We start from the raw sequence: 25,198 nt of genomic DNA on the forward strand, positions 1-25,198 counted from the left end.
GTCAAAGTAAAACAGAATTGAGGTGCTTATCTAACATTCAAATATTTACATTGGAGGTGACACACCCATGGAGGGAACGGAAATGGCTGTGCATCTCTGGGTGGATGAATATCCTCATGATTTTTGCAGGCCCCAAAACTTGTATTAGAAGGCTTCGGGAGTTATGCTTTCAAAAGTCCATGAGCTGGCACTATGGGGTTTGTGTGTGGGTTCTCTTTTAAATAGTGAAAGCCCTAGTTAGAGGGGAATGTAAGCTCCTTGTGGGTAGGGAATACATCTGTTTATTGTTGTATTCTCCCAAGTGCTTAGTAAAGTGCTCTGCACACAGGAAGAACAACTCAAGCATATGTCCAGTTGGCATGAGAACATAGGTTTTCCCTTAATTCTTGGTATCTGAGATATACTCACCCAAATGGTGAATGGTGAGCCATGCTCATCTGAAATGAGCCAGAAAAAATCACTCTACTGGGTTGCTGTGGACATGGAGGTCCAGTGCCAAAGAGATTCTCTCCGTGACATTCACACTCAGGGAGACCATCACAGTGTCTTTTTTGAACCAAAGGTCAACCCCACAAGTCCCAGGAAATTGAAAGAAAGTAAGGAACAGAGACTGTCCCCTGAGACTTTGAGCCCCATGGTTCCTGCTTGTTCCTTTCCTAGGCCAAGTGAAACTAAAGGTGTTTTTAATGACTGCAAATTGCTGCAATCTTTGTCACTCCCATTGCTATCTTCCAGAATTCCTGCTGGACCTGTTCAGGTCATGTAACGCCTTAGATGGTTCCTCAGCCAGAAACCTTCATCACTGATAGTATAACCCTATCATTCATTCATTCCATCATATTTATTGAGCGCTTACTGTGTGCAGAGCACTGTACTAAGCACTTAAGGCAGAACCAGCACTAGAACCCAGGTCTCCTGATTCCCAGGAGCAGTACTGTTTCCACCAAACCAACAGCAGGGCATTGTTTTCCACATTCACACATTGGGAGTCAGATCCATTAACACTTTCCTTGAAGGGAAGTTAAAGATCTTGGGAAACTGACTGTGAGTGGCTCAGGGACAGTTTCCAACCTGATTATTTTGTACCTTCCCACCACTGGTTACAGTGCTTGGGACTGAGTAAGGGCTTAACAAACACAGTTGTAATTACTAAGCCACAGACAGAGTTGAGGGATTAGAGCAACTTTCTGAGGCACCTGATTTTCTCCTAGGGAATAGTTTTGGTACCTACAGTAGATAATTCATCAACTCATTCATCCTTCCTAGATGTCTGTGCAGTAGGAGCAGGTAGAGTTTATTATTTCCATTCTCCAGATGAGAATACAGACTTGCCCAAGGTCAAATGGCTAGCCAGCAAAGAACAAAAAATCAAGTCTTCTCATACCATGTCCCACTCTACGTATGCTGACTTGTGTGTGAAGCCACGCAAACACACACACACACACACTCATTCTCTTTCTGTCTGTCTCTCTCTCTTTTATTTATTCATTCTGGTGCCTTTACTTCTAGGGCAGTTTTCAACACAAATCCATTCATTCATTCAACTGTATTTATTGAGCACTAACTGTGGGCAGAGCACTGTACTAAATGCTTGGGAAGTACAAATCGGCAATTACAGTTCCTGCAATTCTATCTTTTCAGATGTCTAAATACCCTTCTCAAGTCCTCTGCTCTCCCAATAATAATAATAATAATAATAATAATAATAATAATAACTGTTGTATTTTTTAAGCGCTTATTATGTGCCAGGCACTGCACTAAGCATTGGGGTGGAGACAAGCAAACCAGCTTAGACACAGTCACTTTCCTGCATGGGGGTCACAGTCTTAATATCCTCTTTACAAGTGAGGGAACTGAGGCACAGAGAAATAAAGTGACTTACCCAAGCTCATACAAAAGACAAACGGCAGAGCCAGAATTAGAACCCAGGGCCCTCTGATTCCCAGGCTCATACTTTATCCACTAGGCCATGCTGCTTCTCTGCCTCAAACCCACCCACATCTATGTCCCCTTCTTGCTTCTAGCTTCCTTTGAGCTCCTCTTACTCTAGAGGCTGTATCTGGCTGTATCTTCACTGCCTGTACCTGCTGATTTTTATGAATACTGGAAGAGCCCATTTTGGATACTGCTCTTTATTGAATGTGTTTAAAATGATATTTTATTTGTACGCTTTTATGCAACATCACCTGAAACCTCTTTGAAAAGAAAGTAGCTTTCCTATAAAGTACAATCCAAAAAAATTAGTCCCAGCCCTAAACTCTCTGTCCCCTCTTTTTATCGCCTGAAAGTCACAACTTTTCAGAAACCAATAGCTCCCTGTTCACTCCTCTCTCTTCATACCACTGTGGAATTCCCACTTTGAATTTGGCCTGGGGTCCATTCCGATGGTAATAATGTTAAGGTGTCATTTCTACAAAATGGGGTTTATGCAGCAGGGAGTACAAAGATTATGAAGACAACCTCTTGGAGCTTTAATATAAATGAGGATTGCATCCTCTTGTCTACTAGGAAGTCTAGGTAGGCAAATTGGAGTAGAAAGTGAGTCAACCCTCTCAAAACTTGGGTTTTCTTTTTTTATACAATCCTCACAGATTCGGAGAGCATTTTGGACTATCAGGATTTTTTTCCCCATTTCCTAGAAAATGTTTAGTAAATACATCTGGACAAATTCCCCTGCACACTCTAAAGGCATGGCAAACAGGTGAAGGAACTTCCTTTGTTTTGAGGCCATTAGTCTATCAGGTAAACTCCTTTTCCTTTTTCAAAGACAAATCCACATGGAGTATAAGCACACAGCTCAAACCTTCTCCATGATCTTCATATCATTATGATACCCCCTGCTTCCAAGTCAGCCCTAGGATGGAATTCCATCATTAAACTGAATCAGGAAGCAGCAGAAAACTTCAGTTTGAAAACAACCATAAATTGTTACTGTTCTGCACTGAAATAGCAAGATCTCTCTCTAGAGGTGGAATTCAACACATCCTGACTTTTAAGAAGCCAACTAGGCCCTTCTGAAGAAACCTAGACTCTTCAGTAGGTGTTGGAGCCTGCCTCGAAAACCTCTAATAGAAATAAAAGGATCCCATCCACAAGGTCCGGCTCTCGACCAACTGTCGTTCAGCCTCTCTCATGTCTTTTCACTTTGGTCTGACACAAATTCCTGTTTTTCTCTGTGGTCTGTGTTTTTCCTCTCACAAATGGTGCCTTCGCTAGACATGCGAAGAGGCCTAGAATGCCCTTGGTAGTTTGCCGTTAAATGGGGCCTGTGTGGAAACTGAAGGCATCAGGCTCCTGATAGCACTTCTTGCTAATAAATCATCTCAAAAAGGAGACACTCACTGTTAATTCTGGAAGTAAAAGCTCAGAGCTTATAAAAACTCTAAAAATGTGCCTTTTTCCTAAAGGAAACCCATAGAGTCAATGAGCTCTTTATTCATTAACTTCTATTTCTCAAGTCTTAATGTATTTACATTAAAATTGGCAGCTTTTCAAAAATGTTGGCTAAATATATGGAAGTAGGGAGAGTGGAGGGAAAGGGGGAGAGGTGCAAAACAGCCATAAAGGTGTCAAAATCTCTCTATGAGTCTGTCTCTGCCTGAGACTCTACAGAAAGCTAGCGAGGAGGGAAAGAGTAGGAATAAGTAATCTTTGGGAAGAAAAGAAATTGATTAATTTGAAATTAGAGTTATCTTTTTCTATTGCACAATGGCCTTGGCAGAAATACAAGTCTTTCAAGAGTTGCAGAAAATCGGATTTCTACATTTTGAGAAATAGAATTAGAAACATGACTCAATTCAGAGAAAAATGGAGCAGAGCAAAAATCAAAATCATATCATTTTGAAATAACAAACCTGTTCATCAAATATATTAGAAAAATGGTGGAAAGTCCAGAATTTGGCTGTTATCTTTAGAAGATACTCCAGTTCTATTTCCCTCCAGGGTCTCACAAGTATGTATCTGTTTGAGTAGAAGGTTTTAGCCATGACACAATATCAATTCTGCCATGCCTGTGAAAAGCAAAGCAATGATTTATAATAGTGATATCATATTCAAGCTGCAAACTATTCCAGGTAACCTAAACCAAAGAGTCAACCCTCCTTAATGAATGATATATTTATGCCTGAGTAGTTAATGAACATGAAAACCTGTGACTGTATTGGAATGAGGACATATTTTCTGTGAGCTAAGGAGGAAGACTTTTGCTTCTTCAAGTCTGTTAGACTCTGTACAATGCATTAAAAAATATAAATGTGTAAAGCAGACATCTTCATCACATTAATCATATTTAATATATCAATTCTTGAACAAAAAGTTCCTTTAAGAGACACAGAATTCACAGTAACTGCAAAGCTTACTCACAACTTTTAAAAATACCAACCATGCTGAACAATCAAAGTAGACATTGTTGTATTACTGTAAAAACTTTACCAGAATGTCAGCTTCTGATTTTAAAAATTACAAATACTGTAGCATTTTGGTGTTAGACACAGTAGTTTTGACATCTTTTGTTCATTTACTGGGTTACTATGGACTGGAGGCATGAAAAGTTTCACCTCTGGCTAACAAGTAGGTAATGTTCACTTCAAACTAAAAGTTTTCAAATATAGAAACCAAGCTAGCGAGATACACCACAAAGAAAGGCCTCCTAAAACAAGCTTTCCACATTTTCAATGCCGGCATATGCACCATGAATCCCGGAAGACTAGAAGTGATATTTACAACTCGATCTCAAGTTTCACACTGCAGGTAAATCAATGGAGTTCGAACCTCATCTACACATTAATAACAAATTCTGGGTTAGTATAGGAGAATCCAGCAAACTCATTCTGATCCAAGTTCATGATGAAGAGTTTATCAGTGGGAGTGAGTTCCACAGGCTGTCTGGTGAACTCTTTATCGAAGTTGGACGTATCTCGCTTGTCTCTCTGTTGAATGGAAAGCAAACACATTAACGTGGAAGAAGAAGGGGATGAAAACAAGACAGAAGATGCCAGACATATGGATTCTGAGTGTCATTAGGAGGAGAGTTCTCCCACCAGTAGTTATGACTTGCACAAGATATATTCCATAGTTATCTTTTTTTCATCTTTAATATTGGTTTCAATGCATTCATAGTTAGAATTAGTTTCCACACAATACACAACAATACTTCACAACAGGCTTAATACAGCAGAGTGGAAATGGAAAAAAAATCCTCTACCAATTGCTTAATGCTCAAAGAAAATCACATTGTAATGTCTTGGAAACACAGCATGGGTTTCCAAAGGAAAATTATCTTTAGCAAAATATATATGTAATCCTTTCTGGTAGGATTTTTATATAAACGTTTTTCTTGTCATGCAAAATATTGACTGCAAATACTCAGTGGTAAATATTTAGAGTGATCCTTGGAGAAAGCAGCATGCTTACTGTCAAGAATGCTCAGGAAGTCTATCTTCGATAGGATTGTGACACATCAATCAAGCCATGAAAAAGTTCTAGCAGCAACAGGCAACATTGACTTAAAGGAGCTTGACATTTTCAGCTCAATAACTTTGCAAATGTAATTCTACAGATGAAATGAAAATAAACCTCAAAATGAAATAACTGGAGACAGGACCGGAGATTTCTTCCAGGGACATTTACAAAAACTACATAATCAACACAACCTGAAGGAATAAAAATTAATGTTAAAACTAAAATACACAGCTACTATCTTGCCCAAACAGGAGAGTCACAAAAACAGATTATTTTACATCTCCATCAGAGCAAAAGTTATTGTCTTATTTAGGCTGACATCCTTCTCAGAGCAGCCAAGATTGCGATTCATTACAAAATGTCTACAATTCATTTGCCTGCTCTACCGTTCCACGGAGTGGTTCTGGGTGATAATGCATCACAATTTCTGGACCTCATCTTTTGCAGAAAAACCTGGATGTGGGGAGGTGACAGCATAAGTCATGGCAGAAACTCATCAGTAAAGAAAACCCCTTTATTGATTTTCACTGCTGCTTCTCAGGTAGCGAAATTCGCAGTAGGCCTAAGATTGCTCATATTTCAGCATAAGTTTGGGTTCTTTGAGCAATCACGGAGACAAGAAGTGGTCAGAAATGTTTGAGAGGGGACCCTGGAGAGATTGGATTTGTCAGAGAAAGGCCTGGTTATATGATTGCCTTTGTATATGTGGTCTGAGATTCTCCCTGCAGTCAGGTAGGGCACAAAGAATGGAGAAGAGCAGTTCTGATTGGCTACCCTGTTTAGCCAAGCAATACTTATTGCTCTAGGCCGGTGGCCAGATGGGCAAGGGTTCAGGACACCTAAATCTAGGGAGGGAATGGAATTCGACAGGAACCTTATTTCTCAGTACCCACAGCCAAGGACAGTGCAGTCTAATGCCCAAGACACCACCATTTGAATGCGGGCTTGGCATTAAATGCATGTGGCTAAGAGGCTCAGTTCTTACCAAATTCCATTAGAACATCTCCTCATTCTCCATGAAGCCTCTTTCATAGCTATTACCCAATAAACCTTTAGCCCTGCTACTGGGAAATGACTATGGGAATACCTTGACTCCACCATGGGCAGTTGTCACTTAATAGCATTTCCCCATCCCTGTAACGCTAGTATTCGAGAGACGATATTTCGGGTCAGTTGGTTAATGTGGGGCCTTATTACTAATGAGCTTAAATTGAACACACTCCCTGTGCATTATGGGTTGTCGCCCCAGAGGAGAACTCAGAAAATGTGTGAGGTTTCCTTGGGCTTGTGGGCTTACTGGCTGTAGCTGCAGTTGTGCTGAGCTCTCCCACCAGGCACAGCTCAAGTGTCAGCAAAGAGATTTTCATTCACTGTCAATCATCCCCATCAATGGGTGATTATTTCCTGGGTTGAAAGCCACAGGGAAGTTGGAGTAAAACTCAGGTCTGGTGTCAAATGGGGGCAGGTACTAGGAGTCTCCCATCTCCAACTGGGCCACACTCAAATACCAAGCCCTGTGTGACCAACAAAAGACAGTCAACACTGGGGGTGGTATTCCAGTTAGGCAGACCTGCCCCGGGCAAGGTTCCACCCTCCTCCATTTTCTTTACTGATGGTATTTTGGATCGACTCATGTTGCCCCGCCCATCCCCTTCCCTCCATCTCTGCTGAACATTCATCCATTGGACTATTTGAGTTTCAGAACGTGTAAGCCCATTTTGTTCCGATTCTCTCTTCAGACAGTAACCTTCCCTTCTCTTTCCACACTCAAATAGTTTTGCTGCCTTTCAGAGAGCAAAAGCATAATACTGCTACAGGAGACATGGATACCACATCACAGCCCCTTTCACTTTTCCAGCCTTATCATTATTCTTTCTCTCATGGGCCTTGTTCATTGACAACGTCAATAAGCGATGAAAGGAAATGAAGGACAATAATGCATTGCTTTTGTGATTTTTTTTCTTTCTCCACAAAACAAGTGAAAAACTTCCATTCTGAAAAAAAAAAATTGAAAGAGAGCTTTTATAAGAAGTTATGTCAGCTGACTTCTCAGAATCTTCTGTGTTCTTGTTCACACAAAGTGAGAGTGTTTTTAATTTTGAGACTGAATTTTTGATCCTGATTTCCCTCAGACCTGAAGTTCTAGCCCCCTGGCATCAACAGTACACTGCTTTTGTTATTTGCATCTATTACCTTATTCTTTCATGTCTTACATATTGAGTAATTTGTGTTCACATGTCTCCCCCCATTAGGATGTAAGCTCCTCAAGGACAGAAATTGTGATTTTTACCTCTGCTAAGTGCTTCTAAGACAGTAGTAAGTGCTCTACACACAGCAGGTGCTTGATATATGATCTGGAGAGGTAGGAAGAGCAGGAGGAGTGAAAGAGAGGAAGAGGAGGAGGACTAGGAGGAGGAAAGGGAGGAAGAGGAGGAGGAGGAGGAGTAATAGGAGAAAGAAGAGAAGAAAGAGGAAGAAAACTTTGGATGATGAGGATGATCAGCAAATTGTATGCTCGGTTAAGGAGTTGGGTAGATGGAAGAGAGGGAGAAAGGAGAAAAGAAGTTTCTGGTAAAACCAAAAATCCCTTTAGTGATACAAATCCCACTGGTAAAGCAAAGGAAGACTTTGGAAGATCCAGGATGACCACAAGGGGAGTTATAGAAATTTTCATTCCATGAGATGATGATGATCTGACCCAAACAAGGGCCATCTGGTTTCCTGAAAGAGTTACTATAAGTAGCATCTGGTCCGGCAAGTTCCTACATTCAGAATTGCTATGGTAACAAACTTCTCCTACTCCTACTGTTGGTACTAGAACAATTAGCCCGAATACCTTATTGGCTGATGTCTGTGGCTTGGGGTCAGAGTTCAGAGTTCATCTAGAATGGATGTGGGCAGAGCTGCACCTAAGAGAAGCTTTGGGATGGAGCAGGAAGAGAGAGAAAATAAACAGAAATAATCCTAAAGAGGCATTTCCCTTTGGGGAACTCAGGAGAAGGAGGAAAATGGAAAATTTCTCTTGCCTCAATCATCAATGGTCTCTTTTCCAAGAATTCCTAAAGGTGCTTTCGCTAGGCTTGAGGCTGGGGTCACTCCAATTTCCATTTTTAGGGATGAAAATTGTCATCCCTCCAGGAACATTCAGAGATGGAGAGGGCTGGTATTCGAAATGGTCATCTGGAGGCTCATGCCAATGCCTGGGTAGAGAGTAAAGGGGCAGCTTACCTGAGTCTGGATCAGTCACTGAGCCAACAACAGAGATGATGCTAGTTGCTCTTCCCAAGCCTCAGCTTATTGTCAAGAGATCAGGCTTCCTGCAACACTCGCTGATGCTGATGTTGGAGGAAGGCAGCTGAGCCCTAAGCAAAGCCTTGTGGGTAAGAGCAAGAGAGGCATACAGGAAGGAGGGCCAGAAAAAGAGGAAAAAGCTACCCTCATGTCCCCCACCAGTGAAGGAACAAAAAAATGAACAATAAGGCAAGAAGAAAAAAAACAAAAGGGGGAATGTGGGTGTTGGAAAATGAAGTAAAATAAATATTTTCAAGTAGGAGACACAACCAGATCAGATCATTATTCCAATGATGGTATCCTGCTGAATTCCAAATCTGATCATTCCAGAGACTGACAGTTTACAGCTGTTTCTTGGGGAAACAATTCCTTTATGAAGTTTTCTGAACTGAGAGAAACCACCACCCTTCACATCCCAAGGCTAGAAGCAGGAGGAAAGTAAGAGAAGTTGAGGAAGGAAGACACAAGCAGGAGTAGGCATCAAGCAGTGATTATTCACTTCCTCCTCCCCAAACTAAGTCCTACTGCCAGGGTTTTTTCTGAACACACCTGAAAGAGGACAGAGCTGGGAAAAATAAAAGACTATTTTCAATTTCTATTTGTAGCAGTTTCTCGTAACTCCTTATTTATCTTCCCTACTTACCTATAAAATCGTATATCCTCCAAGTGGCCTTCTCTGACTTAGCTCTAACGTCCTTTATTCATGCTCCCTTCTGCATTGCTTATGAACTTAGATCTGTACCACTTAACAACTTTGGTTTTCACCCCAGTCCTAGAGAACTTATTTATATACCTTTACACTCTACCATTTCCCCTTTCTGTAATTTCTTTTAATGTCTGCCTCCCCTTCTCATCTATAGACTCTTTGTGGACAAGGACCGTGTCTACCAACTCTTACTGGGTTGTCCTCTCTCAAACGCTTAACACAGTGCTTTGATTAGAGTGAGTGCTTAGTACATTCCACTGATTGATTTTCTTTCAGCACACAAGGAGTCACTTGGGTGTTGCTGAAAACCAAATAGAGTCTCTGGGTCACATTCTAGATCTAAGGAATTCAACTTGCAAGTAGGAAACCAACTGGGAAAGCAATGGAAGTGGAACTGATTTGTGGACCATAGCTTTACTCATGTATACTATATAACTCTATAGATATAAACATATGTATCAACAGAAGGAAGAGACCTAGGTAAAATATATATGTAAATAAGTCTTTTCTTCAGATTTGAAAATTATTCTATCAATAGCATTTTATTTTAATCACTGTATGTGTGGCTGATAATAGAAAAATATGTGATTAGTAATCACTTCCACATTATGCCATGCAAGGATTGCCCTGTATCTTTGCATTTGCTATCTGCAGGTGCTTGGCACTCTTTTCATTTATCCCTTCATCCTGACCATCCCAAAGCCTCTGTTTTAAGATATTCAATCTATTTGTAATAGCTGACTTTTCTTCTTCCACTGTTACATCCTTTGAGGCTTTCCTTCGGGGGTCCTTTAAAGAGTTTCTTCTGTCCGTCCTCTTTATGGTTACCCCATTTTAGCTCACCTCAGAGCAGTTGTTCGGGGATCATGTGTTGTTCATTCTCCTTCCATGTCCAGTCCAACAAAGGTTCAGTGTAATGAACGTTGAGGCAATGATGGTGAATTAGTGAAACTGCTCTAGAAGCTGGATGTGTCACCAGAGAGAGGTAAAGTTCTGACAGTTATAAAGCATGTTGATCTAAAAACATTAAATTTGATTTGAATCTTGAGGCCAGAATGGAACAGTTCTCTGTCAGTATCTCAAGGGATGTCCCAGGCTTCTTCAGTTTTCAACCTCTTTGTCTATTTTTGCATCATCGGAAAAATGTGCTCTCTAGTTCACAGAGTGAAGGGCAGCGTGGCCCAGTGGAAAAAACATGGGTCCTGGGAGTCAGAGGACCTGGGTTCTAATCCCACCTTCACCAATTGCCTGCTGTGTGGTATTGGACATGTCACTTAACTTCTCTGTGCCTCAGTTTCCTCATCTGTAAAATAGCGAGTCAATACCTATTCTCTCCCCTACTTACACTGTGAGCCCCTAGTGGGAGAGGGTCTGTATCCAACCTGATTAACCTGAATCTCCCAATAGTAAGTGCTTAATAAATATAAGATACTATCAATAAGCACTTATGTACATATCTGTAATTGTATGTATTAATATTACTGTCTGTCTCCCCCTCTAGACTGTAAGCTCATTATGGGCAGAGAACGTGTCTGTAATATTGTATTATCCCAACTGCTTAGTACAGTGCTCTGCACACAATAAGCACTCAATAAATATGACTGACTGATTGGCTGACAATAGTAATAATAATGATAGCAGAATTCAGTGCCAGAATTCAGCTGGGTTGTCAATGGAGAGCTTAGGTTGGAGAGAAGGTTTTCCAGCTGATAGGGCTGATTCTGAACAGCAGTTCATAATCATTTGCATGTCTTCTCCATATCTGCTTCCCAAGCAGGATTATCAGTGTATAGACTTTTGCTTAGAACAGTGCTTGGCACATAGTAAGTGCTTAACAAATACCATTATTATATTCAAGAACTTTGGAGTTGAAAGAGTTGCCCAGAAAATCAGGATCATAGTCTGACACCACATTTCAGATTTCTCATTGTGCCTTCGAGCGTAGTTATATAAAATAAGTTGAACAGAACAGAGTAATAATTGTGGTATTTGTTACAAGCACTGTACATGTCAAGCATTGTGTTAAGCACTGGGGTAGGTGTAAGATAATCAGTTTAGACACAGCTCCTGCCCCACAGGGGGCTCACTGTCTAAAAGAGGATAGGGAACAGGTATTGGAGGAACCTAAGGTATGGAGAAGTTAAGCGACTTGCCCAGAAGCTAACAAATGACAAAGCTGAGATTAGAACCCAAGTGTCCCAATTCCCAGTTCGGTGCTCTTTCCACTAGGCCATGCTGCTACACAGCCCTGCTTCATATCCCTGCTAGAGGAGAACAATCAGAACTGGTTCCTTCCAAAATTGACATGGCTAGCCACAGCATGTGGAATACACCATTTAAGACAGTTAATCTTTTTTAGTAGTAGCTGGAGCCAGATCTGCTGATGGTGGTGATGGTGATTTTGTTCCCTACCTCTCCTGTATCTGATGGGCCATAAATATGCTCTGTGCCACCCTGCGGGGCCATGCTGCGATTCCTGAAGTATATGATTCCTGTTGATTTGAAAAATCTGTCCAGGAGACCCTGGCTAGGCTCTTACCAGCAGTGGAAAGCAATGAGATGCCATGATAGCTTCTGCAATCTTTCTCTGCCCTGAAGTTGGTGATAAGAAAGCCATCCTTGAGATCATGTGACACCTCCTCAGACTCCCATTTGTTGTGGAAGAGTTGGTGCAGGTGGCTGAATGAAATATTCCATTCCCCTGGGTAGGTCTAGGTGAGATGGATACCACATTTCCAAGAAGCTTCCCAATGTTCAGCACTTCTCCTTTGATGTTCACCACACTCAATGTAGGAGCAAAAGTCTTGTTTTTCCCCAGTAACAGGCTAACTATTCTTCAGAGAGCTTAACCTCTGATGGTGAAAGGTGGGCAGATGCTGGAGTCTCCAATCAGGACCAAATATTTGTGCAGAGTAATTGATTATAGTGCTAGTGGCTTATGCAGCCCCTTTCAAACTCTCATCCTCACCAGTTGTGTTTCTCCTGGGGCAAGGATGCAATGAATGAGCAGAGGGTCAGGGGTTTAGCACACTGCAAAGGGTCTGTCCAGTCTTCTCCCATTTAGTCAATTCCAGGCAGAAGGGGGACTAGAATCCACGTCTCCTGATTTCCAGAACAGAGCCATTTCCAGTGGACCAACAAGAGGATGGGAAGCTTGCCACAGGGTGATTTTATAGCTGCCAAATCTTTAAGATTCTCTCTTCACTTGTGATAAGGGTGGAACTCTATTCCATGGCACTTTTGGTGGAGTGACTGGATCTATAAATGCTCTTCGGAGAAGTCCTTGGTTGACTTTTGTCTGCAGAGCCTTGCATCTCTTCAGATTGGGTGTCCCAACACTTGTCAAGCATTGTGGCCTTGCTTAGTAATCTTGTGGTGCCAAAACAAGCAAAAATCCACCAAACACAAAGTAAACAACAACAACTTCTGGGAACATGAAGATGGTACCTGACAGAGAGACCAGAAGAAGCCACTTGTCGCATGTGAGCTATCCTGACATGAACTGCAGATTTCTTGACGAAGGACAGCTTCTAGAAACAGTTATTGGGTATCTCTTTCCAACATGGCTGTCTCGTATCTACCCATCCCTTTGTCCAGTGCTTGGCAAATAGGAGGTGCTTATTAAGTACCAAAATTATGACTTCAAGCCTTTCAAATCTACCCGGAAATATTAGCCAGCATCTGAAACAAGGGATGTTAAGCTAGAGTCATCCGCACACATGCCTCCAGTGTGAGTGATCCCGACCAAAGGAAGCAAAGATTCTATAGCAAGCTAGACAGACTCATTGAACAGAACCAATATCTGACAAGGTGGTTCTCAAAGGAAATATCAAAGCCTGAGTGGATCGAAGTGTAAATGGAAACATAGAGGAACGTCATTGGATGTCAGGGGATTGATAAGCAAAACAGCCACTGCCTACATCTGCATAATGAATGTTCACCTACAAAATAAGACAAAGCCATCTTGGAGGCACCTAAGATCTAAGAAGTTGTACGTTACTGCTTATATCCACATCCATGTTCTTCCTGCTTTTATGTGTGTCATCCAGTGCTGGACTGATCATTGCCTTTTATGTTTCCCATTTTCACTAACAATGGTCCTCAGAGGAACATCTTACCTCTTCTCTGCCTAAACAACAGAAAGTCAAATTCCTGGAGGATGAAGACACATGCAAGAAACTCTATGACAACATCAAAGCAGCCCTATTTAAGGAAAAAACCCCATCCGCCTCAAAGACCGTGACCAGTGATTGGATGTCTCAATGAGACACTCTCTAGTTGTCTGCTTTGAAGACCATGGGTGATGGCAGGAAAGAACATCAGGACTGACTCAAGGAGAATGCCTCCAACATCAAAGAAGGCCTTGTTATCTGTTGTGTTGAATTCTTTTGAATGACGACCTCCTTGAGACTGAACCCATGGGGATTCATTAACTTACCTCGTATTGACTGATGAAATTCAATTCACGTAAAATTTTTAGAAATCTCATCCAAAGAGATCACACTGAAATTCTTCTACTTCAAGACTAATGCTCACCTGATCTCTAAACCTGTCCAAAGATGGAAAAAGTCTACAGCTTTCTGGGCAAAACTCCCTCTTCACCTTCTCTGGGGACAAGGATTAGGTTCCTTTCGTCTGCGGTGGGAATTCTGGAGCCGCTTCTTTCTTTTGCTAATCAGTTACAAATGCAGAGGTCAGACTGAGATGCCAGGAGATAGCACTTGAAGGCGAAGCCCAGAAAAATGACAATGTACCCCTGAAGAGGAAACTGAAATCAACATCAGTTCTTCTCTCCAATTCAAGTTGCTCACCATTTTGACATACGCCTGAAGAGGAAACAATTCAACATCAATTCTTCTCTCCAATTCAAGTTGCTCACCATCTCCTGGTTTTCAGAGAGAATCTAGAATTCCATCAGCACTTTGGTGGGTAATGAGTGGAGGACTGTCTACGTTCAAGCTTCCTTCTCCCGCTGACCACTGAGAGCGTGACAAGGTGCGTAAAGGTGAGTCTTGATGCTGGAATCCCCTGGGGAGGATGGTTGAGTTGGCAAAGGTGTAGGGGGTGGCCTAGTGCAACTCCCATTTTTAAGAGGCCTACTCTGCCCTAAAAGGAGGTACGGTCCTGGGTGGAGCTGCCCAGAGCAAATGACAGTGATTCTCAGGCTGGAGTGCTATGCTGTCAGCCAGTTTGATGGGAGGGAAAAACAATGCCCTAGTTGAGATGAGTTTAGTTTCCCCACCTCCCTTCGTCTTTCGGCAGCCTCTCAACCTGGGTGCTATCTGCTTTCGAGTACTCATCTAGTCTCCCCTCCGTCCAAACATGGTCCTGGTCAAGGAGGAATAGGAAAACCCATCTGCAGCCAGGACAAGTGTGGCTGGCACTATATTGAAGATGAAAAACAGAAAAGAACCTATTTCAGTCTGGCAAACAGTTCCCGGTCTAGGGCAAGTAACAACTGAGAATGAGTGCACAGGAAGAGGTACTAATTAATGACTGACATTTATGGAGTGCTTACTGTGTGCAGAGCACTGCACTAAAGGCTTGGGAGAGTATAATATAACAGAATTGGTAGACACATTTCCTGCTCATAAGGAATCTCATTTATTGAACTCCTTGGAAAACTCTTTGGGGAAGAAGGGCTGATTTTGGAAGCGATGGAAGCGGGGGCTGGAGGGACCTGATGATGTTTTTAGTCCTTCTAAGATAATTATGATTTTCATTAAGGAACAAATATTTTTGTGAAGGAAGGGGTCAAAGATCATTCCAATACTTCACTGTGTCTTCCTGCCCATGATGGAACAGTGGTACTGTGTTGTGGCTTCCGTCTCCTGTGACCTATATTTCAGATTCTCCTTCTTTTAGACACCCCACTGATCACCCCAAGAGACCAGGCAACAATTTGTCCTCCAAGGTTCTCCAACCATTCTTCGGGGTAGAGAGCTGGTGGTACTTCTGAGGCTCCTCACAGCTGAATGCCCAGAGCTGTAGTGCCACTCGCTATTACAAAAGAAAGCAGGTTTCCTGGAAATAACATTTCTCCCATTTTTATTGTTTCTTGGTACTGGAAAAAAATTGGCACATTACAGCTATTTAGCAGATTGATACAAACTGACATATCCACAAACATCTCACGGAACAGTGCAAAAGGAAATCATACGATTGTCACTGTTTCAAGAGAAACTTGTTTTTCCCAAAGCTCTTAATTATTTTTCCAATTCAAAAACAAACTGAGGCGATACCAATATCCAACAGCATTCATCTGCACGAATATCAGCTAAGACAATTTTTTTTTACAAGCTTAGTTAGGTTTCACACTACTTTTCCGCTTTAAATCATATTAGTTCATTGTCATCGGTAACATTTTTGACACGTAGTTAAAGCACATGTAACAAATTGAGTAATTGTTTTGGCATTTGAACAAAGAACCCAAGGAAAAAAAAAGTTTGGATATGAAATAATGTAAAACATGATATGTAAGGTATTTACCAGGGTGACCATGTATTTTCAAGAGTTGATTCCAGAATGTCTCTTTTAAATAGTTTGGGTTTGGGGTGAGGTACTAGTGTCCAGTCACTAGCACTGAGAAAAACAAATGGGTTTTCTTTTCCCACTTGTCATTGCCATTAGAAAGCCAACAGATTGTTAAGGAACCACATGATTTCTATTGTAGATGAGAAGTTTATGTTTATGTGGTCCCACTGGCTTTTTTTGTTGTTGTTGGTTGGGCAGGATAAATGCTGAGTTTTCAGTTCACTTAGAGGAGCTAGAAATTTCCCAAATTCTGGGACAGAAATTCAGTTCTGAAAAATGAAAAGAGTTCAGTGCATTCTGCTCCAATCAGTTTTTTAAAAAACTTTGAATTAATAGAGGACTTAAAAAATTCCAGAAAAGTTTTAGATCAAGTAACTCCTTTTTAGTCTCCCAGCATCCCTGAGAGTTAGGGAGAACAGAGTATTATTATCCTCATTTTACAGTTGAGGAAACTGAAGCCCAAGAAGGCATAGTGACTCTCTAGAGTTCACACAGCAGGCCGGTGTCAGAGTCTGTACTACAACCCAGGTCACCTGATCCTTATGCCCCTGGTCTTTCAGCTAGACAACACTGTCCTCTTCGTGTGGTCTAGATTAATAAGAAAAAAATGTATCTCCCCAAACTGAGATGGAATGAAATAGAGCTTTTTGGTTTTACTTAGGCAAAAAGAGTAGGCTAAAAACAAAAGCAAAATGGAAGGAAAGAGGAAAATAAGACTTTTTCCCAAGATCAGGTTTGTTGCCTGATTGGATAAAAAACTTACCCAGAGAATCAACATTGTTCAATTTGACAAAGTTTCATCAGGTAGTACTACCTTATCTACAACATTTGCATAATCCCATCTGTTGTTCAGAGATGTCCCATAATACTTGAAGACACATATGGCTCTGAAATATGGTCACTCTAGTATCATTACAAAATAAAACATGGATGTGATTTTGCAACGAAAAATGTCATCACAACAGCTTTCGGGATCGGATGATAGAAATGAAGGACGGAGATCTACACAGCTACTTAGCTCTTGACTTCAGCTTTTAAAAATTCAGAGTTAACAAAGGAAAATCCTTCGAATTCTGATTGGTCAATGTTCCTGATGACTTCCTGGTCAGGAGGTGTTAGGACGGGTGGATGGCGGGTGAAAAATCGGTCGAAGTTTTCAGCATTTCGCCCACACTATGAGAGGGGAAGAAAAGAGCTTGTGGTGGGTGGGAAAAACAAAAACAAAATCGGGGATGGTTCCCTGCAACCCCTTCCCATTCACACCTTGCAGAGCAGTTCATTTCAATGATCGGAAATGACAGCAAAGAAAATAAAATGCAAAACATTTATGACTGTAGGTTTCTGCAAGGTTGTCTTAGCTCATGAGCAGCCATTGTGACCCAGCAGCACAGCAAGTAATTGTGGAATAGAAATGAGATGAAAGGGCAAATTACTTGCTTAGTTCTCCCAGCTGCAACTCCACAACCCAGAGAGAGCTAGGCCTTTGAAAGATGAGGTGTTAACGCTACAACAGCACCTCCCCTCCAACAAGCTCCATGCCTTGTCAGTATGCAAATTAACAGCTGGAAATCATATGTATATATCACCTGAGAGTTCTCCACTTTCTGGTGCAGGCTGGTCAGGGAGGTGTCTTCTTGTTCACCGTGAGAAAGCAACAGACATTTTCCATCTTGCCATATGCAGGATTGCAAGTTCCTGCCAAGTGTGGGGTGTCCTGTGCCCCAGGAAACTCAGGCCAGAGCCCAAGAAGGTGAGAGTGAGACCCTGAAGCTGAAGCTGAATCTGGGATCTGAAGCTGAAGGCTGAAGCTGGGAGCTCTTGTGTGTCACTTGGGACAAGCTGCAGGAATACAGACAGCGGGTACGGCCTAGAAAATAACTTATGTCTGGGGAAGTCACCTGTCACCTCCCATCTCCTTGGCTCCCTGGAAATTATTTTGCTATATTTGTCCAAGATGGCACACCTCTGTGAGACCCATGTGGGGCAGGGACTGTGCCCAACCTGATGACCTTACATCTACACCAGCACTTAGAACAGTGCTTGACACATATTAAGCGCTTAACAAATACCATCATTAACTTCAGCATTCTCACACCTGCCAGGAAGTTTCTGCTATGGGACTAATTGTAAATTTGGGATGTTCCCCTGTGGTCAGCTTGGGTGGGAGGAAGAAGCACAATTGAATTCTCAATTCCTTGCTTAGTGTCAGACTAGTGATGATGAGAAAGGGTTGAGAAATGCCTAGAGGCACTCTACCTAGCTCCCAAATGGGTGGACTGTATGAAACAGGGCTCTGTCCTGTCATTTAAGATAGCTAAATAAAAAAATGCCAAGAAACAATCACCCAACCATGCCAGCGGCTGTCTGATATCTTCGGTTTAGCAGGGAAAGTAAAATCAACTTAAAGATGTTGTGGATGCTACTTTCCCCTTCTGCAGCTCAGGGGAATGCAGGCTGAGGGGAGACCCATTCTGTCCCACCCCACATACACACACCCTTCCCTGCAGGTGTCTACTAGAGGCAGAGTCCACAGGACTGCTGGGAGGTGGGAGGAAACTAGCCTCCTCTTTAGGTAGGTGTAACTTTCCCTCCACCACAGAGCTGTCAGGCGGGGAAACTTCTGGGTGGCTCAATCCATGTTCTGTTGCCGGGGTCTCTGTTCTCCCTCAGTAAACCCCACATTTCTCTGGGGCTCTACAGTTTGCTCATGTCCAGGGCCTCATGGGACTACCATTAGCCCTACACCATGTGGTAAGATATGTTCTTGGAAGCTGCCTGGCTCCTCAACCTTCATAGGTCAAGGTGGGGAAGAAAGGAAGAATGAAGGGAAAAGACTTAATAAGTTGGCATCTTTAAAAATTCCTCACTACAGCACTTCCTGATCGCTCTCTCTCTCTTACAACTTCCTACTCTAAAAAGGTGTGAGGGTGGATGGAGGAACACTCAAGAACATTTAAAGTTATACGGAACAAACTTCTAGAACAGGTTGTCTTTAGCTGCCATCTTCTCTGCCCCTGCCCCCAGTTTGACTGAATCAACTCCCTCTGGGGTAGGTAGGGAGATGTGGTGAATGATCAGGGTGGCAATCTGAAAAAGAGAGGGCTAGTCTCTGGTCTAACTCCATCTGTTTGGCCTAAGGGGTAGCTTAGACAGCTCAGGAGACTGTAGAGGAAGTTGGGTTCAGCATCCTTCTTGAGCATTATCAAACTGCAACTCTCATCGCACTGCCCAACACACAGCTCTTGGGAAACAAAGGAAGTTTCTGGGAGAATTTCCAGAATTCTTCTTAATATCAACCCCTCACAAGCAGGTCTGGGTCCATGAAGACCCAATCCCGAGCCACTGTCTGGAGGAGGTAGCGTCATTGTGTGAGATAGTCTTTCTGGGCTTGCAGATGAGCAGGTCCAGGTTCATGAAGACCCACTACTGAGCCATTACCTGGAGGTGGAAGTGTCACTGTGTAAGGTGGCCTTTTTGGGCTTGCAGGGACAAGACACTTTCGGGGAAAGACCATCCTACTACCTGCTCCAGGCCTCCATCACTCTTCCCCAATACAGAGTGGTTGGAGCAGATGGAGGAGGAAATGAGAGGAAATTCAAACCCATGATCCCTGACTCCAAAGCCCAGGCTCTTTCCACTGAGCCACGCTGCTTCTCTATAACCTGATGACCTGATATGTCTGAAAACCAAGCTAATGTGCTTTTGTCTTAGCAAATCAAAGCAGATCAATTTTCTGCTTACCCTCATCATAACAATAAATGGTCTCACTACAGCCCATGACCAGTTCGAACTTCTGATCAAAGCACTAGTCTTCTGGGTGTCAATATGCTCCTGAAAGCTGGTCTCTAGGGTCTGATACTTGGGAATTTGCAGGGTGGGAGGCAGATATTGCTGAGGTCTTGTTAGATTGTTAAACTCGTGGAAAACCACCCTCCAGAGATGCTGCCTTTACTGGTCAATCAGTGTCTATGGAGTCCATTCCACACAGCCTATGCTCCATTTATAAGCGTTTTTTTTAAGTGATCCCACACCCAAAATATCTACTTTGCAGTTTACCTCTTCCTCTCTCTTGTTCAGGTTGCAAATCAAATTAACTTAAAGGGTGTTTTGAAGATCAACTATGTTATATAATTGAGGTCAGTTAGACAACCTGAGCACTTCTTGCCAATCATTAGTAGTGGTTGTAATAATATTTATTAAGCACTTATTATGTGCAAAGCACTGTACTAAGTCCCGGAAACAAGTGCCCGGAAGAACTATAGACATGATTCCTGTCCCCCAAAGGGCTCCCAGCCTAAGAATAAAGGAGGGCAGAGGGTTACCAGATGTTTCTGACTGTCCATTTCAACATTTTCCCAACAGGGAAAGTTTTATCACTAAGAGGATATAAATGAGGATTTGATTTTCAACAGAAAAAAAAAATGATTTTATACACCAGGCCAGTACAACTGAGTCGCCCTGATAATCATGTTACCTGGCTAACCTCCTTACCTCTAAACCTGAATAAAATACATATGATAAAGAAACAGCATCATACAATTAGGTGGCTACTCAGTTTCCTAAACAGCGAACAAGGTATAATTAGACAAGAACAGAGTGACCTCTATCCAGCTTGATAATAACCAAACCAATTTTACCAGGAAAAATACAGTTTGTAATAGCAGCAAGGAAATGCCTTGACTCACCATTTTTCAGAATCCTCCGACGGTGGCCAACTAGGTCCTCATCAAACAGAAATTCCTTACAATCGACCTTAAGGTGATCATTTGGCTCTCCCCCTCCAACCTTACTTACCTTCCTAATCTCCTACTACAAGCCAGTCTGCACATTTTGCTCCTCTAATGCCAGTAATAATAATAATAATAATGACGACATTTGTTAAGCACTTACTACGTGCAAAGCACTGTTCTAAGCGCTGGGGAGGGTATGAGGTTATCAGGTTGCCCCACGTGGGGCTCACCGTCTTAATCCCTATTTTATAGATGAGGTAACTGAGGTACAGAGAAGTTAAGTGACTTGCCCAAAGTCACACAGCTGACAAGTGGCGGAGTTGGGATTAGAACCCATGACTTCTGACTCCCAAGTCATGCTCTTTCCACTGAGCCACACTGCCAATCTACTCGTACCTCGACTCGCCTTTCTCGTCTCCTACCTTTCTTGCCTGTATCCTCCCTCCAGCCTGGAATCCCCCCTCCTCTTCATATTTGACAGACCAGCACTCTCCCCACCATCAAAGCCCTACTAAAATAGTGTCTTCTCCAAGAGGTCTTTGTATTTTAAAGGAATCTGTAAAGTGCTACTATGTGCAGGCGCTGAATTTAGTGCTGGGGCAGATACAAGCTACTCAGGTTGGGCACAGTCGTTGTCCCACATGGGGCTCCCAGTCTTAATCCCCATTTTATTGATGAAGTATCTGAGGCACAGAGAAGTTAAGTGACTTGTCCAAGGTCACAAAGCAGACAAGTGGCAGACCTGGGGTCAGAATCCAGGTCCTTCTGGTTCGCAGGCCTGTGTTCTTTCCACTAGGTCATGCTGCTTCCCTGACTAAGTCTTCCCTGACCTACCCCTCTTATTAGCCCTCCTTCTGTGTTGCCTATTCTCTTGGGTCTAAGCAGTGTGGCGTAGTGGAAAGAGCACGGGCTTGGGAGTCAGAGGTCGTGGGTTCTAATCCCAGCTCTGCCACTTGTCAGCTGTGTGACTTTGGGCAAGTCACTTAGCTTCTCTGGGCCTCAGTTACCTCATCTGTAAAATAGACTGTAAATAAGACTGTGAGCCCCACGTGGGACAACCTGATTACCTTGTATCTACCCCAGTGCTTAGAACAGTGCTCAGCACATAGTAAGCGCTTAACAAATACCAACATTATTATTATTATTGCCCCTTATGCACTTTGAAACTCTCCCCACCCTCAGACCCACAGAATTTATGTACATATTACACACTATTTCCACTAATTATAATTTATTTTAATATCTGTCACCCAATGTAAACTGTAAGCTCCTTGTGGACAGGGACTGCGACCCCCACTTCTATTGTAATGTACTCTCCCAAGCAGTTGGTATAGTGCTCTGCATACAGAAAGCACTCAATAAATACCATTGAATGAGTAAGTGAGTGAGTGGGAGAATTCTCCGGCCTTTCAAACATAATAGTACTTAAATCTCTTGTAAAGTGCGTTTGTATGGCTACAGTTACGTGTGTGTGTGTGTGTGTGTGGTATACATAGGTGCATTTTCTTCAGTTTGGATGTGATGAAGCACTGTAAATATCTTTTAAGAGACAGAGGGGGAGGCAAAGAAATACAAAATGATTTGAGTCAAATTGTTTGAGAAAGTAGTATACAAATCATTCAACCTATCTTCTCCAGGCAAGTATTTTCATTTCCACCCCTGTATTTGTTGGACATTGTTTAGTTGCAGAGAAATGCACAGCTGCTGACTGGGATAAGAATCAAGTGGTTTTTCTTGCTGCCAGCAGCTTTCCAAAAAGGCAAACATCCCCAGCTCTGATTTCCCAACGAACAGGCACTGTGGTAAAAAAGGGTTTCCCGTTTTTCCTTCCCCCTCAACACTCATTCCTTTGGGGAACATACTCTTCCCATGCAATGACATTTTCCTGTGTCATTCAACATGGAGGGAATGACAATTTAAAGATTTTTTAATAATATTTGTTAAAAAATCTTACTGTGTGCCAGGGGCTGTGCTAAATACTGGGTAAATACAGCTAATGAAGTTGAATACAATCCATGTTCCACATGGGACTCACAATCTCTAGATTGTAAGCTTGCTGTGGGCAGGGAATCGATCTGTTCATTGCTATATTGTACTTGTACTTTTGTAAGTGCTTAGTACAATGTTTTGTTTTGTTCTCTGTCTCCCCCTTTTAGACTGTGAGCCCACTGTTGGGTAGGGACTGTCTCTATATGTTGCCAATTTATACTTCCCAAGCGCTTAGTACAGTGCTCTGCACATAGTAAGCGCTCAATAAATACGATTGATGATGATGATGATACAATGCTCAGCACACAGTAAGTGCTCAATAAATATGATTGAATGAACAGTCTTAATCCCCATTTTACAGATGAGGTAACTGGGGTACAGAGAAGCTAAGTGACTTGCTCAAGGTCACACAGAAGACAAATGCCAGTCAGGATTAGAACCTACGACCTTCTGACTCCCAGGACCTTGCTGCTTCTCTATATAGTAATATATACAACTATATACATAGTCATTCTTCAAGTCCAAGAGCTGCAGAAGAGCAGAAAAACCTAGCTTTTCATGCTTAGTGACTTAAACATCAGCCAAGAGTCAGTTCATTACAAGTAAGGTGACTGCTCCTTCCTGTATCTTTGGCTGCACACCTGAATTTATTTACTCTTATTATATGAGCAAGACTCATGGCACTTTATAAACATTCCAAGGCCTGGTAGAGGGCCCACCTGAATTTATCCCACCTCAACTCCCCTTCCTCCTCATCCATTTTCAGCTGGCTATCCATACACTTCACAGTACAGAAGTTAAAGGGTAGGGGTAGCAGAAGAAGGGAGGAAAGAGCAACAGTGTAACCAAGAGGAAGAATACCAGAGTCTTAACTATGAGAGCAGCACAGCCTAAAGGGATGAACATGAGGCTGGGCATCAGGAGACCTGGTTTCTAATCCCCTCTCTGTCATTCTCCCCTTGTGTTATCTTGGGCAAGTCACTTAGCTGCTCTGCCCCAGTTTCCTCATCTGTAAAATGGGGATAAAATACCTGTTTCCCTCCCCCTTAATCTGTGAGCCCTCTGTGAGACAGGGATCTTGTTCAATCCAATTGGTTTTGTCTAACCCAGTGCTTAACATGGTGCTTTGACGTATAGTGAGAGTTTGGTAAATACCATAATTATTACTACCAGATGAGAGAAAAATAAAGAGGGACACATCTTATGACCTAGGAATGACAGGGAGAGAAATGGGTAGGTCAGTATGCTTTTGGGGAAAAACAAATTCTGGTTAGGGAGAGGTTTGACTTTGGAGGCGGTGGAGGAGTTCATGAAAGGAGAAGAGTATGAAAGTACAAGTGTGCAGTAGCAGTAGAAACAATATAAGTAGTGAAGTAGTGAAGCAGCATGGTATGGGCCTGGGAGCCAGAAGGTCATGGGTTCAAATCCTGGCCCCGCTATTTGTCTGCTGTGTGACCTTAGGCAAATCACTTTACTTCTCTGTGCCTGTTACCTCATCTGTAAAATGGGGAATAAGACTGTGAGCCGTATGTGGGACAGGGACTGTGTCCAACCCAATTTGCTTGTATCCACCCCAGTGCTTAGTACAGTGCCGGGAATATAATAAGGACTTAAAAAATACCGTTATTGTTATTATTAATAATAATAATAATTGAGGTTATTGAGCACTCAGTGTAGTGCATTATCCCAGTGCTTAGAACAGTGCTTTGCACATAGTAAGCGCTTAATAAATGCCATCATTATTATTATTCTAGGTGCTTGGGAACTGTGAAATAAAAACATGGCAAAAAAGAGCTGACAACATAACTGGGAAGACAGACATAAAATATTTACAACTGGAGTAGTTAAAATAAATTATTGAATGTACAAGTGAATGTTTGTGTGTGTTTCTGTGTATGTGTGTGTGTCCTTGCGCTTGCATAAACCCAAAGTGCTGAAGAGGAGTACATACTAGAGTTGGCTAATGGGTTAATACATCTTCGGCAGCTGGGAAACTAATTAGGAAAGGCTTGTTGGAGGATGTGGGAGTTTATAAAGGCTCTGAGTATAGGGAGAGCACTGGTCTTTCAGATTTGGAGGAAGGAGGGAGTTTCAAGCTGGGGGAACAGTGCGAGTGAGGGGTCAGAGGTGAGAGTCGAGAGGGGGTTCACATGGAAGGTTGTCTAGGGAGGAAGGAAGATGACAAATTACGGATGAAGAGAGCAGACAGATAAAAAGTGAAGTTAGTCGGTGGAAAGCCTTGAAGCCAATTGTATATGCCACATATGTGGTGTGGAGATGGGAGGGAGGATGAACGAAGGAGCATTTAAAGTGGCAGAGAAGGGAGTGGGAGAAGAAGAGAAAAGGGCTTAGTCAGGGAAGGCTTCTTGGAGGAGGTGTGTCTTCATATCCTCTAGACTGTAAGCCCAATGAGAGTAGGGAACATGTCTACCAACTCTGTTGTACTGTATTTTCCCAAACACTTAGTACAGTTCTCTGCTTATAGTGA

General features: G+C 42.3%; 1 protein-coding gene across 2 annotated transcripts in view; it reads right to left on the bottom strand.

Annotated features, from left to right (window-relative positions):
- Nucleotides 1-1,913: 1,913 nt before the first annotated feature.
- PRKCB (protein kinase C beta) overlaps nucleotides 1,914-25,198 on the bottom strand; it is a 494,385-nt gene continuing 471,100 nt past the window's right edge. Inside the window, exon 17 of one of the 2 annotated variants that reach the window (XM_038762327.1) lies at nucleotides 1,914-4,928. In XM_038762327.1, the coding sequence (XP_038618255.1) occupies nucleotides 4,776-4,928 (153 nt within the window). In that variant the 3' untranslated portion in view covers nucleotides 1,914-4,775. Of the gene's footprint in view, nucleotides 4,929-15,488; nucleotides 17,165-25,198 lie in introns of those variants that run through there. The other variant, XM_038762326.1, reaches the window with a different exon arrangement.

Source organism: Tachyglossus aculeatus, chromosome 21 (assembly GCF_015852505.1).
Source record: "Tachyglossus aculeatus isolate mTacAcu1 chromosome 21, mTacAcu1.pri, whole genome shotgun sequence".
Classification (NCBI taxonomy): Eukaryota; Metazoa; Chordata; class Mammalia; order Monotremata; family Tachyglossidae; genus Tachyglossus; species Tachyglossus aculeatus.